The sequence below is a fragment of the Rissa tridactyla genome, chromosome 5 (assembly GCF_028500815.1).
Source record: "Rissa tridactyla isolate bRisTri1 chromosome 5, bRisTri1.patW.cur.20221130, whole genome shotgun sequence".
NCBI classification, from domain to species: Eukaryota; Metazoa; Chordata; class Aves; order Charadriiformes; family Laridae; genus Rissa; species Rissa tridactyla.
The window spans coordinates 54,434,836-54,450,642 of NC_071470.1; the positions used below are offsets into that span (position 1 = coordinate 54,434,836).

A 15,807-nucleotide genomic window follows, 5' to 3' on the forward strand; every position below is an offset into this window, starting at 1 on the left:
TTTATCACATAGTCTCAGCACAAGACCAGGAGACAGGAACTCCTTCTTACAAGTCCCTCCATTTCAGTATACCTGTTTTATCACATGATCCTGTACGTATTGTATTGTCTTGTCTGTCAAAGTACTCTTGGGTAATACACCTGTGGGAAAGCAACGGAAGATTGGCGAGGAGGACAGTAAATATGCTCAAGTGACTCGCACCTGGGGTACTCGAAAGCACCTATATCACACTAATTGTTATTCAGTCTCGGGTGCTTGCAAGAAAAACACTTGCACTTAGATAACAGAAGTCTGTGATGGACTCAGGGACACCTTATCTAGCCACTTGAGAATCCTGGCCTGTTGCTGAAGAAGATCAAAGCACAGTAGCAAAACTATGCCTGTTTGAACCCTTTAAATACCAGAGAGAACAGGGAGTCCATGTGCGCTCTTGCTAACGTGGACTTTCTCGCTGCCAAGGACTCTTGCTAACAAGAACACTCTCTTGCGCCACGGTGCCCATGGTCCCTGCTTGCGTGCCTCTGCCCGGGTGTTGCTTCGGAGATTCCCCAGTTTGTGAGGTATCAAGATTAAACTTGTTCTTTGCCTTTCATCCGTGGTTTTGCAGTTGTTCCTGCATCCTGCCTGCATCGGCTCACACAACACTCAACTTGGCATGTATAAAAAAAAAATAAAAAAATAAAACAAATAGCTTCCTTGGGAAACAAAATAAATACTGCATCTGCCATTAATTTATTTTTTTTAAAAAAGCTATTAATATTGAAGTTTCAGTGTAAAAACCCTGTATTTATCTTTACCCTTCATGTCCAGAAACAGCTCTGGGCCAACTATGGAAATACCAAGCATTGAGACAATTCCGTATCACAAGGGCAGCAGATGGTCTTTGGAGTACAACTACTTCACATCCCAGTTTTATCCCAAGAACTGTTATGTCTCATTTTTCCCATCTTCTCATTCTGAAGCTTAGTTGCTGTCCGAGTCATTGTCGTCTTCTTTTCCAGAGAGAACATGTTTGGATGAATCATTGACTTCTCCCAAAGGAACAGCCCCTTTCCGCTGTGGCAAGACACTGAAAAAGGCCTCCTTCCAGTCTCTCTTCTCCAGGTATGCAAGGATGATCTCAAATACTGCAACATCAAGAAAGACCATCAGCTCTTTTACAGGGAGATAAGTGAACCGCTGATAGGAACACCCCCCCACCCAAATCCATCTTTACAGAGGTTTATATGCATTCGGTTGTGGCATCTTCAGAGTAAAGCTGATGAAGCAGACAAGGCAATTCTGCTACTGCTGCAGTCTAAAGCCAAGCACACTTTGAATCTCCAGTTGTAAGACAGTTACCACAGCAGTGCTTTTCTGCAGTGGCTCCTGCAATGGCTTCTGCAGTTTGAATTAATTTATCTCAGGGACAGAGATAAATGTCCCCCCCAGTACTTCAGGTCTCACCAGTACACAGCCACTAATGCTTTCCCCATGTTTGACAGAAATACTGCTGTGAATGCACTTTAGCAATGACTTTGTCCCCCCCCTAACATATGGGCAGCCCTAAGTCTTCCTAAAATCTGCTATAATTAGCTTTCTTTTTCATTTCCATCTGAACTTATCCCAAAAATCCTTATCAGTCTCCAATTCTGTGACTCTTTCTTTCTGTTTCTATTATGCTAACCATACTGTCACCCTCCTGCTCCTCCTGTTTCCACTCCCAAAACTTACCCTGACTGACAAGAGCTACAAACTGCATTATATGCAAAATTCATCAGCAAATTCTTACTTAGAAAAATCCCAGGCCATCCAAAAAACCTCTCAACACAGATTGTGGCCGGCAAGAGGAGCAGGGAAGGCAGCAGGAGGCTCTATAGCTGGTGAGGAAGCTAGACTTGGATAACAAATCTGGGAGAGCGGGGTGGCTCTTCAAGCTCAGGGCTACAGGAATAGTGCTAACGGCACCGGAGAATGCTGACTTCAAAGAATGTACCCAGTACAAGCATTCTCAATGCCAAGCAACAGCATATGAGAAAGGATCAAAGGAGCTGTGGAGGGAAAAAAACCTTACAGAGAGTTTGGCAGGCGTTCAGAAAGGGAGGAGCAGCATGGATCTCATAGTCAGAGAGTCAAGTTACAGAAGAGTGTCACATTTACTAGAGGTTTCCTGGATCCAGGTTTACTGGACAGCCAGCTGCTCTCTGTGACACTGATACTGAAGTGCTGACCATTTTGCTAAGCAGGTTATTCACCTGAAACATACTGTAAAGGTATGAGCTCTCAAAGGACTATATTACTATCACTGTAAGTAACTGCAGAAAGCATCTGTAGCAAAAATGCTGGCTTAAGAGACAAGATAAGTATAAGGAGCATGCCTCTTCTTTGCTTTGTAACTTTTTATCTGCATAGTAAAAACAGAACTGGAAACAGAGTAGCTTCCACAGAAGAACAGAGGCTTCTATGATGGGCTGCAATACCAACAAAAATACTACACAAGGACAGAAAGAGGTAGCGGGAACAGTTGGTAGACATCCCTGCAGACTGGAATGGAGCAACACACGGTACAAAGTATAAGCCTTGGGATACAAACCTGAACAGAAGGAAACACACGCTCTCAGCTACATTTGCAGTTGTGCTTTGCATACAGTATTTTACATGGATCTCACTTCCAAGCTTCAAAATTCCAGATCAAGTTAAAAACATAAGTCTCATCTTACACCTTGTCAGTTTTTGTAGCATCAAATACTTCACACATACACGTATTCCACGTGCCATTTTAACATGGCAATGCAGGCACCGAACTGCCTGTGGAAATACAGAGACGCCATCCCAAGAGAGAAAGAGTATAAATACATAAGTAAAAAGCAACAAGCAGATCCTCCTGTTAACGATGATGCCAATCTCTCACCACCAGAGGGCCCATTTAACTAAAACACTGCAAAGCCTGACGAGGCAGTTCAGAAAGAGTTTCTTCTTCTACAGGACTTTACAAATTCCCACCTATCAAAAGTAGTCTCACAGGGACCAGCCAGGTCCCAAACTCTCATCTGGTGAGCCCCGTACTGTACTCTGCCAGCTTCAACTTCTGCACCCGGGGGAGAACCCAGAGGCCAGAACAACCAGATCAAAACAGAAAGGGTGAACAATTACACAGTTGCACAAAACAATAAGGCAGATGTACTCACAGCAAAATACAAAAACCTCAGTGCAAATGTCCTTCTCACCTCCACAAAATGAGATTTAAGAGGCAGCTTGATTCTGTCCACCTTATTCATGCCAAGTAGCACCTCCCTTGAAAACTGTCTTTTTGGATTTAGGTTGTAAGCTATTAGGGTTACAATATACACCAGAGCCCTAATTACAAATTTAAAGGTACCTCCACTTTTGGTGGTGGTGGAGTTGTGTTTATTTTCCTGCCCAAAAGCCTTAAACAAAATACTGCTATAGTATAATATTTACCTTAAAAAGGGTCTCTGTGTTAAGTGTCTTTTAGCTGCAATTTTAAAATGTTTTTAAAGGGCGAGGAAAGACAACCTCACGAAAAATGAAATCTCACCAACTAAATTAAGAGTGAAATCAGGAGCCTAGAAGTCTGGCACAAGAAATATGCACAAGACCATAAAGCAGATAAATAAAAGCCTCAATGTAAGTGATACAATTTATACCCAGTACTCAAACCTGTAGAAGACAGCCTCCAGAAGTGCTGACACTAGAGGTCAGTATAAGATTATTGCAGAAAAACTCCAGTAGAAAGCTACAGCTATCATAACTTTTGATGAACAACACAAAGTCCTATTCTTGTCTATAATAAAGTAACATATAAAGTTAAAACATGTAAAATCTTACATATACATGGAGTTTGATAATTTTTAATTCCAGTAATGTACCATATTCTCCTCCACATTTAAATAATCTTTATTATCATGCGAATACATACCTCATCAATCAATGGCATTTTCAGAAAATAAAGCTATTATCAAGCAATGTGTTATATAATAAAATAAACTTGAAACAAAGCAAGGTAAGATAAAATTTCCATAAAGGTCTAAGTAGGCTCCATTTTGCATGTATTTTTGTTTAATGACACTGAAAGATAATTTAATAATAAAACTGAAAGTTTAAAAGAAGTGGGATTCAAGACTTGGTTCAGCAATTGTATACTTCAATCAGAACCAGGAAACCAGGTAAAAATACAGTTATGAAAGCTCAGCAGATGGAGTACTGCTGATACCAAATGAGGCCAGTCTACAGGTGCCTAAGCAGTTACTGCTGAACAAAGCTGTACAAAGAGGTGAAAACATCACATACATTTATCCTCCCCTGGGATAAAACACATGGGATAGTTTCTAACATTTTACTCACTTATAAATTAAGCCTGGAAACAAGACCAGGATGGTAAGAACGTCAAAATTACTCGTGGGACAAGTCAACAGACTAGGAGGTGCACTTCTAAGTGGCTAAGACACCATCCTTTACACTTAACCATATCTGAAGTATTTGAAGGTCAGGGCAATTACTGTATGCCAAAGGCAACTTGGTTCAAGAAATATCAACATAATAAAATAAGATTTAGGCATCTGCACTACAGTGCACACTTTGAGGGTTCAAATTCTGAATATCGCAGATATTCTGTATTCTATAATATTCTGAATATTCTATAATAATGTCATTATTTTGTGATTTAAAACTTACCATGATTGACAGCTAACACTTTCCGACTGTTCATCTTCACAAAGTTTCCAAGAGGGAGCTGTGCATGACTGATTCCCTGCTCTACAGCTTTTTTGTAAGTAATTCCCTGTGGGAAAGACACCAAAACAGCTGGACTGAGAATCACCAATTCAAATCAGCGCATACAGATTACTACAAGTATCATTTTCCAACAAGTTTTGCCAGGGCTGCCATGATCTTACTTTAGAATGTATTTACAAAAAGAAACTTACCCCAGTTAGACACTACCTGCTTCAAGGCCTACTTTTGGAAAAGTCACTACTTTGATTATATGTCACACTGTGATGTACGGTCAAAAGGATCGTAAATAAAACTTGTTCATGCAGCTGCAGCTCTAGAACATGTCAGCCATAGCCTGTTTTAAAGGCGAGTTTGTGCTTAAATGCAAAGCTACTCAGATTGCAATAACCGGGTTATTTTTTTGAGAGGAAGAGTAAAGGATAAAGAAATTTTGTTTGCTTTTTTAAACCTGGCAAATCCTGTGCCCAAGACCGGCAAGAAAACCCCTTTGAAACTGAGTAAACACTTTATACCATAATGACTATACAAAGGATCTGCTTTAGCTCCCTCCTCGTCTTTAACTGTGGACTAACTGCTCAAGTATCATTTGGTAAGGCTTAAGATCCATCTCTTTTTTTAGCATCACATTGCAATATTAAATACATCACCAGAAATTACGCAGGAGCGTATTTGAAGAAAAGCAGTAACAGTGCTTTAATTTCCGAACTGAATTCTCTATGACATTCCACGTCCACATAGCACGATCCCATGTACAGGTATGGAACCAGATCCCTGAGGCATGTGTGTTACTTAGCCAAGTTCTCATGACAAGCAAACTTATTAAAAAAGGACATCCAAGATTCGAGCGCTGTTCTTCATCTATATTTGGGCACATGCACATACAAGAGCATGCACACACACACAACTGCATGAACAGAAACCAAACCCTTCTGTCTGAAAATATGGCCCTCAGTAAGCTGAGCAGTGTTATTAATTCCATTCCTATATTTAAAATGAAAAGATAAAATCCTAAAAAGCTCAGCATGTCTGCACTCTGGAACACAAGACACTGCTACCACCAGAAGTTTTTTTTTCCCCTATTTCTTAAAATTTTTTTTGAAATAAGTCTTTTTTGAAGAAGCTTTCTTGTTATTTGTTTTTGTTAGTTTACACATGAACAGCATCAAGTACAGTGCCAAAAAAAAAAAAAAAGAGCTGTAAAGAAATGGACCCACAGTTTACCTTGTGGTGATTGTGATCCACCAGTCCTCCAATCACATAGGCTTTCTTCTCATCAAGTTCACTGAGAACGTCCGGGGAATCTGAGGTAAGATATACCAAGTCTTCTTTCTTTATTAGCTCACTATAGTGTTCTGTCCTAATTTGGATATCCTGAAAAAAAGGTAGTTAAAAGAAGTTAGATTGAACTGCTAAATTACTGGGCAAGCTTTACAGACCCAAGATGGAACCAGCAAAACTAAATCCAATAGTATGCAGGCATTCCACATCCCTCATTCATGTTTACATATATAGCACAGTGCAGACTGATTTCTGCATGAATAATCCACAGTCCCTACAGCACTGACTTGTAAAAATCATCAGGAAATTTTCTGCAACACCAGAAGAACTTTACAAATCCTGAAGTTCTTGTGATTCCCTTCCAATGTTACCATATTTCTCATAGTGATCAAAATAATCTTGAAGTCCACCTTTCTAAAAATGTGAAACTAGAAGTAAATGCTTAGTTAACATTACTTGTTTCTTAAGAGGGCTTTATGCTATGCTTTTGTAAAGCAGCTATTGCACAAGACATGCTGAAAGTAGAACTGTTTTTATTTACACAAACTGGTCTTCATTTGAAGTTGCTGGAATACTGGTTTATCAGGGAGTCGTAAAGAAAACCAACATGAATTTGACCACGAGACAAGGTACTTTTCTGAAGAACACTTCAGTGTTGAGAGGTAACATAATGGAAGTGAAGGTGCACATCAGAGAATCGCATCATGACTTCAAAGTCTTATTTTCCGCCAAGAAATAACAAAGAGCACTGTCAAGACAGAAGACTGTCAGAAATGCCTAAATCGAGTAGTCTTGCTTAGTCTATCAGAGAATAGAGTCTGTTCAATAAAAACAGGAGAACATGTGTGGAATTTCTCAAGGAAAAAAAAAAAGCTAGATTCAAGACAAGAAGTCTTCAGCTATTTAAGTTAAATTAATTAAAAACACAAAGAGCCACACTATTTCTAATATGCTATTGCTCTGATCTCAAAAAAATCCACATGGAACAAGCTCAGATCCTTCACAACAACCAACCTAGTTAGCAACTATAACCACAACCCCTTTATACAGAAATACTCAATTATTCACCTTCCAGTTTACCCATCCTTTGTCATTTTCATTCATGTTGCTCTTCAACTGTCCCCCATGGCTGGTCAAGTAAAACTTTGAAAAGAACAAACACGAGATACAAAATACTGAAATGTTAATGTGCCAATCTGTTTCCTCTCTGTACAAGATTTTTTCTACCCTTAACTATTAGTTAAAACTCTTAATCATTTTTTAGCTGAAAGTGGTACTAAGACCATATTCATACAGGTAATAACATATTTAAAAGAGAAATATGCACTTACAGTCACTTTTTTAAAAAAAATCTGTTATAGATAAAACTGAGTATCAACAGTATTTTAGTGGCATGCCAGTATCTGGCACTCTTCAGCTGCATGCACATACTTTTTCATATATACAGGGATTGTAATTTTCTTATGAAAAAGAGGCAGCTTAAATATTTTTTTCCACTTGGGCCACAGCTGCCTTTCTCATATGCTTTGTACATGGCAATACAGTCAGGGCGGAGTTTGCTTAAACATACCTGCACAGGATGAAATGCTTTGCGGTTTTCTGCATAACATCTCTGGATTTGCTTGTGCAGCTTCTTAACATCCTGTATACAACACAATTTGTTTTTACATAGTCCTTCGAACAGACCACCACAACATGCTTTACCATGAGCCACTCAGAAGCTAAAGAAAGAAAAAGGAAGCTTTTAACTGGCAAAAGTGACTACTGAGAGAGCATGGACATCAGACCCTGAGAGAAAAACTGGCCATTGTGAAGGGATTAATGCTGACAAGGAAACACAAGCATCTTCCACAAAAGTGTATTTAGACATCTCTACACGTGCTCGATTCATAAACCCAGTCAGCACGGGTTTATGAATGGCAGGTCCTGTTTGACTAACCTGATCTCCTATGACAAGGTGACCCACTTAGGGGATAAGGTAAAGGCTGTGGGTGTTGTCTACCAAGACATTAGCAAGCCTTTGACACTGTTTCCCACAGCATTCTCCTGGAGAAACTGGCTACTCCTTGCTTGGACAGGCATAGTCTTCTCTGGATTAAAACCTGGTTGGATGACTGGGCCCAAAGAGTTGTGGTGAATGGAATTAAATCCAGTTGGTGGCTGGTCACAGGGCTCTGCACTGGGGCCAGTTGTGTTTAATATCTCTATCATCTATCTGGATAAGGGGATCAAGTGAACCCTCGTAAGTTTGCAGACAACACCAAGTTGGGCAGGAGTGTTGATCTGCTTGAGGGTCGGAAGGCTCTACAGAGGCATCTGGACAGGTTGGATCAATGGGCTGAGGCCGATGGTATGAGGTTCAAGAAGGCCAAGTGCCTGGTCCCGCACTTGGGTCACAACACCCCATTGCAACGCTACAGGCTTGGGGAAGAGTGGATGAAAAGGTGCCCGGCGGAAGAGGCCCTGGGGGTGTTGCTTGATAGACGGCCAAATATGAGCTGTCAGTGTGCCCAGGAGGCCAAGGCGACCAGTAGCATCCTGGCTTGTATCAAGAATACTGTGGCCAGCAAGACTAGGGAAGTGATCGTTCCCCTGTACTTGGCACTGGTGAGGCCGCACCTCGAGTACTGTGTCCAGCTTGGGGCCTCTCACTACAAGAAAGACGTTGAGGTGCTGGAGCACGTCCAGAGAAGGGCAAACAAAGCTGGTGAAGGGTCTAGAGCACAAGGGTCTAGAGCTTACAAGGAGCAGCTGAGGGAGCTGGGGTTGTTTAGTCTGGAGAACAGGTGGCTGAGGGGAGACCTTATTGCTCTCTACAACTGCCTGAAAGGAGGCTGTAGCGAGGTGGGGGTCTGTCTCTTCTCCCCAGTCACAAGTGATAGGACAAGAGGAAATGGCCTCAGGTTGCACCAGGGAAGGTTTAGATTGGATACTGGGAAAAATTTATTCCGCACAAGGGTTGTCAAGCATTGGAACAGGCTGCCCAGGGAAGTGGCTGAATCACCATCCCTAGGGGTATTTAAAAGCAGTGTAGATGTGGTGCTGAGGGACATGGTTTAGTGGTGGACTTGGCAGTGCTAGGTTAACGATTGTACTTGATGATCTTAAAGGTCTTTTCCAACCTAAATGATTCTATGACTGATTTGCATTATTCTAAGAAACAAACAAAAATCACTGGAATTTAATTATGTGTAATAACATACTCAAAATTAATCTGAAGAATGAAGCAAATTTATCACTGTGACAATACTCAGTCTTTCACCCATGGAAAAATCCTGAGAATATGCTGCTTATATTTAAGAAAATTAAATATGCATAATTAACCTGAAGAACCACAGAATAATGCAAATAATTTAGTGTCCGTCTCTGGCATTTTGACCTGACAATTTGGACAACAGTTAACTAGTACTACCTGAAATGCAGCAGACTTACTTTTAAACCAATTATGTTTTCTGTAAGGTACATTACATAGCTCTGTTCTCAGTGCCCCAAAAGCAGTGTTTTGTAAATATAACTGATTCCCGTTTTAAAATGAAACATCATTATATTGCTTTGAGTCATGTAGTGCTTTGAGAATATTTTGGTATCCCAAAGGATTTCAAATAAACTAGACTTTATCACTACAATATTGCAATGCAAGTTCTTACAGACACTAGCAAAGGCACATAATTAAGCCTATCGCTAAATGCCACAACCATCTTCACTTACAGCTTCACTCTTCCTAAACACCTGCAGAAGTACCAGGTTTTATATCAGGCTTAACAGGGGCTCTGCCTGACCAAGGAAGCAAACGCATTTTATAAAGGACAAAGCCTAGCAGGAAACACCCTGTCAGCATCTCCAAAACTATCAAGGTGGTCTTCTGGTCTCTTCTGAGGCACTGCTGAAGGGCTCCTCAGGGAACCAAGTTCCAAAATGCCAACTGGAGCTTCCAAAAATTTTGTGGCGAGAGGCACTAGCCTCCATCAGTGCTATACATGCTCTGCATTACACTCAACAAGCTGCAAGATGGGCTTTGCAAAAGCTTGTATTCAAGCAGTCTTGCAGGGCACTGAAGTCCCTGGCACAGCAGAAGGGGGTCAGGGTAACAGAGAGGGGAGAGGTCTGACTCAGAAACCAAAGGCCACACTCTTACAGGAGGCTGCAGATTAACATACTTTCCTCACAGGGTTAAAGCTGTTTTGATCTTAAAACACCACACCAATCACCTTGATCAGTGGTTGGGTGTCATGTTGATCTTTCTCGTAATTACCTATCGTGCGATCATTTCACCTGTTCTTTCACCCATTCTAAAATTTTAGAGACAGCCTGAACAGTGTCCTCCTGTCCTAACTGCCTCTCATGTGACTAAGAGAAAAAGGCCAGTATCCTCATAATGCTCAAAATTCTCATTTCCACAAATAGTTACCAACACAGTTGGGAGCCTCAGGCCCACTTTGAAAGAGAAAGTAACTGGATGTGGCATCTACAGCCCCTCTAGCAAAGCATTTTGGGGCAGACTGCATCTAACTTCATGGTGAACAGAAGACACAAACTGTTTCTGTATTCCTGTTTTGGGAATATAACTTACTGCATATCCATGAAGGCAAACAAAATCTTTGGCAAGCTTATAGAAAGGTACATTCCAAACCCTAAAAAATTCAGCAACTGATGTAAGCAGGTCTGAGAGATCTTAAACGTGCTAACTGTCCTCTGAAAGCTGTTCTCCAGTCTTTGTGCTCTGACATTGCATCGACGCTGCCACTGGAGAACCTTTCAACATTTGTTTGTGATGGGTAAGTTTCTTTTACCTTTAGCACCATCAAATCATCAAAGCTGCAGTCCACAATGAGACGAAGTGTACTAGGAACAACTTCCCTTCGCATACGCTTTCTGTCATTCCCTTCGTTATTGGAGTCCAATTTTGACTGACGTTCTAGTTTTCTCTTCTGTCGTTTTTCTTTTCGTTTCTGCCTAAATAAACAAACAAACAAATCTTCAAAAAAAGTACTGTCAGATCTGCTGAGGTGCATGTTACGCACATAAATGCATACTTCTACGATCAGGGTGGTTGTCCCAAGACTGTGTTGGCTTAAACATCGCCATTTGTGCTAGGCTGGTACCAGCATGAAACACATACTCTGCCTCCGTGAAGTTCTGTATATACCTACAGACATCTGACACAAATTTAGTGAAGTCAACAGTGAGAGTCTCATGGATTTAAGGGTGCTCTGAGTCACATCTCGTAACAGAAACAACCAAAAAGATGGCGCAAATTGCAGCATCAGAATCAGCATGTGGAAGGCAATTTACCTCCCGTTTCACTAAAGTGTTTTTCAAAAGGCTTCTGAAGCAATTGTTTCTTCCCCCAATCCCCCGACGAGTGCAGGCAGTTGGGAGATCAATTTTCAGAGACAGCAACCTTAACAGCCACTGCGTTGGGAGGGAAGATTTCACATCAGCAAGACAAGGATAAACCACAATCAGCCCATTTGCAGATACGCTTTCTCCCAACAACAGAATAATACAGAAGCTCACCATCTTCCAAAACTAATTTAACAGACTGTAAGTCAACATAACTTATAGCACAGCATTTCATGTATCAAAATAAATTTTTTTTATTCACTGCCTTTGTAAGATTCACCAAGTCTGACAGCACAAGGGAAAGAGAGCGTAGCCCATTCAGAAAGGAACTAGGCCACATGTTATTTCTCTGTTCTCACAAGCCAAAAACATGCAAGTTTGAATCCCTCCTGATATCCTCTTCCGGTTGAGGAACACTTCTAGTATGAAGAGAGGATGCTTACCTTTATAACTTCTTCATATGTTGATGGAGTAGCCTATGACTACTGCTTTAAACCTGGCACAGGAGAAAACTTGTTCAACTGCCTTGATTTGCTAAAGCAATTTATGCACAAATTCTGCTGACATATCATTATTATTAGCGCTAACTACTACACACGATCCTAGGAAACCCATTTTGCAAACCATACCTCCGTAGATCTTTCTGTTCTTCCCACTGTTTCTGCCTCAATAGTTTCTTCCTTTGCCTCTTGGACATGGCTGCAAGGCACTCTTCCTTGTCTGAGCCTGCCTCCTGTCTCTCTACTGGATTGTCACTTAACTTCACCTCTCCTTCCACATCAGGGGACATGGTATTTTCCGTTGGCACCTCTGGACTTTCTCTTGGCGTTTCTGACGACATTAGCTTTTGGCCGGGTTTACTGACTTCTCAACACGTGATAAATATGTCATTAAAAGCGAGCTTTTTCCTCACCAGTTCTGTAAGAAAAAAACCAATAGTATGAGTGTTGTTAACAAGTTCAAGTAGAATGAATATCACTCTATACCTACCATAAACCTGAATAAAGAAAAAAAATAGAAGACATGGCCTGTTTTTAAGGCTAGGTTAGTGTTTCCGCAAACAGTAACATATGAAATACTGGAGAGATTATAACCTGTATACAGATCACATCTAAAACTCTGCCTGCTACACCTGCAGCTATCCAACAGTTTCCAATTAAAAGCTTTATGAAAACACAACTGCATAAAAGCAGGGAATCATACTGGGTTAAAGATAAAAGAAAAAACCATCAGCAGTACTGTTATGTGTACACAAACTGAAAAAACCGAAGAGGTATCCTGTAATGTAACTATGGCAGCATGTTAGAGAAATAGAATTTTAAAGAGACTAAAGCCATTTTGCGGGGGGGGGGGTGGGGTGGGGTGGGGTGGGGGGGGTGGGGGGGGAACCGTGTGAACAACCTGCATCCCTTCAAAATTAATTTTTATTTCTTCTGAAAACCAAAGACTCTGGCCAAAACACTGCAAGTAAGGGGATGAACAGACAAAAGTGTTACTCAGCAAAACGTTCCGTGTTCAAATCAACAATTATACCCTCTCCTTTTCAATGGTAAGTATTTTTCTCATACTAGTTAACTCCTCTGTGCTTAACAGCCGCACGGTTTTCTAAAGGTAACTACTTCACCAGAGAACACGGCACCTACAGAGCCAACATGCAGAAAAAACTCCCCCAGTCCCCCGGCTTCTTCAGGAAGAGAAGAGCCGAAAACACACAAAACACCAGAAAACCAGAAGTGTTTTTGCCGTCACACTCCGATTTCCCTGCCGGGGGGGCGCTGAGACACAAGGCCCGGGGGAGCGGAGGTGGCTCGTAGGTGCCCAACGGCCCGGCCCCGCGTGGGGGTGGGGGGGACGGGACGACTGTGCAACCGCCTCAACGCCCAGGCCCCGCCGATACCGAGCTCTACACATACACCTGCCCCTGTGTATATATAGGCACGTATACATCTACATATATACACGTATCTATGTATACACACGTTATATATATAGCAACACACACGCGTTATTTCTGCTCAAGCGCCGAGGTACCTCGTAACTCGACAGGATCGGCCACTCCCGCACACAAGGGCCCGGAGGCCGATGACCGTGACCGCCCCTCCCACAGCCGGCAGCCGGGCGTGGGGAGGGGGAGTGCGAGGCTCCCTAGGCCGTTGGGAGGCGGCCATTTTCCCCTCTCTTCCCCCTGAGGGAAGCCGACCCCAAGCACACACACCCTCCCCTGCCCCCCCCCAATACACCAAGGGGTAATGGACGTGGGGGCTGTAACGTACCCGCGAGCCGCCCCACGCGCCAGGCCGGGGATGGGGCGGGAGGAGGAGGAACCCACCGCCCCCCGCGCGCGCGCCTCCCCGCTACGCACACGCGCGCGCGCGCGCACGACTTCAAATCCCGGCGAGCAACGGGCGGCACTCACGCGGCGCTAACGGAGACCGCCCCGGCGCTGAGGGGCGTGTCCGATATAAAGTATCGCGTTGCGTCACGATAAGCCTTTCCCGCCCCGCCACCGCCTGCCCGTTGCTTGGGGGGCGTACACGGGGGTTGTGTGGGGCGGCGGGGAGCGGCCGTCGTTCTGGCCCCGCTGGGCAGCGGGGCTGCACCCCCGACTGCTGTGTTCTGTGTCCGCACTGGTTTCACCTGCAGCAGCTTCCAGTCGAAAAAAAAACCACAACACAACCCCCAAAAAATGCAACCGTAACGAATGCACTTGAAGGTCGGTCATGGTTTGGGGTGGGTTTCTCATTTTCACGCCGTTGCTTATGACAGTCACTGACGGGCCGAGGTTGGCTGTCGGTGGCCACTCGGGGTCGGGGTGGAGGTGGGTGCCTGGACTGGCCTCAGGGGCCTTTGGGGCCCGGCCTTGCAGGCAGGTAGACAGGGGAGCACACTGCTTGGAAATCAGCCCCTGCTGCGACTTACAGGGAAAGCCGTGCTCCTCCTCCCTTATGGCTGCCGTGGCTCCACAGGATTAAGAGGAGCGAAAAGTAAGAAAACCTTATTTTTATCTGATGGTTTTGATGACACTGCTGAGTTCACGCAGGGGACAGCGAAGTATTTTTAAGTTGGTGACATTCCTCAGAGCAGATTTCTCGCTCCAGAGGTCCCCCAGCAATGCCGTGTTCCCACTGCCCCTTAAAAAGGGGTGCGCGCCTTCACGCTTCAAAGGCCAACACCAATTAGCTTTTTAAACTCTAGTGTCAACGAAGGGCAGCGTTCTTTTGCCTTCAGATAACTTCATGAACAAATGCTGCCCTGGTACAGAATTTGATTCTGGAGACGGGGATTATATTATATGAGAAAAATGTATTTTGGGCAGCCTAAATATGTAGATATCTGTTCGCCCCTGGTTAATGAGACACATAAAGTTAGCAAACATAAGAGTGCATGCTACCATAATATCCTTTTCATCTGCATCGATGTTTATCTCAAGTTTCATTCGTTCCAGATATACACACTCTTTCAGTTTTAGTGCTGGTTTCAGGTTTACTATGGCTATGTTAAAATCACAAAACTGTGTGCTGTCACTATAGTAAGACACTGACCTTTAACTGCTGTTGGTATTTAATATTTGCTGTAATATTTGATCTCGTTTGTGATTCCTATTCCCTGCATTACTTTAAAAATAGCTGGATTTGCATTTGCTTTTGCTAGCATCTATTTAAAACCTCACTTGTGTTACTATTCATATCTAGCTTTACACATCAGCATCACAAAAGTCCAAATGTGCCACTGTCCCTGTGAAGAATCCTTTGGTTTCCTTTGGTCATTAAAAGGTTGCAGATCAGTTACTGATAGAAGCCCATCTGCTTGCTTGCTCTTTTAAAAAAACAAAAAGTCATCTAACAAATTCACCTAATATTCAGATGTACTTTTTCTTAGAATGCAGCAAACGCTTACGCATTTTGATTTATAAATCTGTTTTTTTCATATTGGGCTTTCTAAAGCGTCAGTGTTGCTAACCCAGATCCCTGCGTCCTCAAACACCGATACAGGGTAATGCAATGTTTTATGAACTCTGCCAAGTGGTGACAAAGCAAAATGAAAACCTGAGCAGTTGCAAATATTGAGAAAGAGCTGTCTGACTGGATTTCATTATTTTGATAGAGCCATAACATGACTTTTCAAGATGCTCATTCAAATGGTGAGTTCCCCCCAGCAACAGAACAAACTCAACGCCCCATAGTTGAAAGCTGTATATTGAAGCATTCTGTACAAGCAGCACTGCTGGTCAAGAGGCAGAGTGTGGCGAGAGGAAAAAAGATACTCAGTGGAGGCTTGGGTGTGGACACAGACATCAGTCTCTGTGGTCCAGGTCTGATTGCAGCACTCCTGAGGCGAGGCTTGGGACGTGAGTGACACGCACAACTCGCCTTTAGCCAGTGGCTTGGCTATGCATCTCCCTCCCCCCACCCCCTGCGGCAGAAACAGGGGGTGGTGGGGCATCTTATCCAC

General features: G+C 42.9%; 1 protein-coding gene across 1 annotated transcript in view; it reads right to left on the minus strand.

Moving 5' to 3' along the window:
- The window catches only part of LOC128909877 (alcohol dehydrogenase 1), a 48,667-nt gene extending 35,122 nt beyond the window's left edge, over window positions 1-13,545 (minus strand). Inside the window, exons 1-3 of the mRNA XM_054202252.1 lie at window positions 13,387-13,545; window positions 11,985-12,273; window positions 10,803-10,965 (exon numbers count right to left, since the gene is read on the minus strand). Coding sequence (XP_054058227.1) covers window positions 10,803-10,965; window positions 11,985-12,196 — 375 coding nt within the window. The 5' untranslated portion in view covers window positions 12,197-12,273; window positions 13,387-13,545. The remainder of the gene's footprint in view (window positions 1-10,802; window positions 10,966-11,984; window positions 12,274-13,386) is intronic.
- Window positions 13,546-15,807: the final 2,262 nt, after the last annotated feature.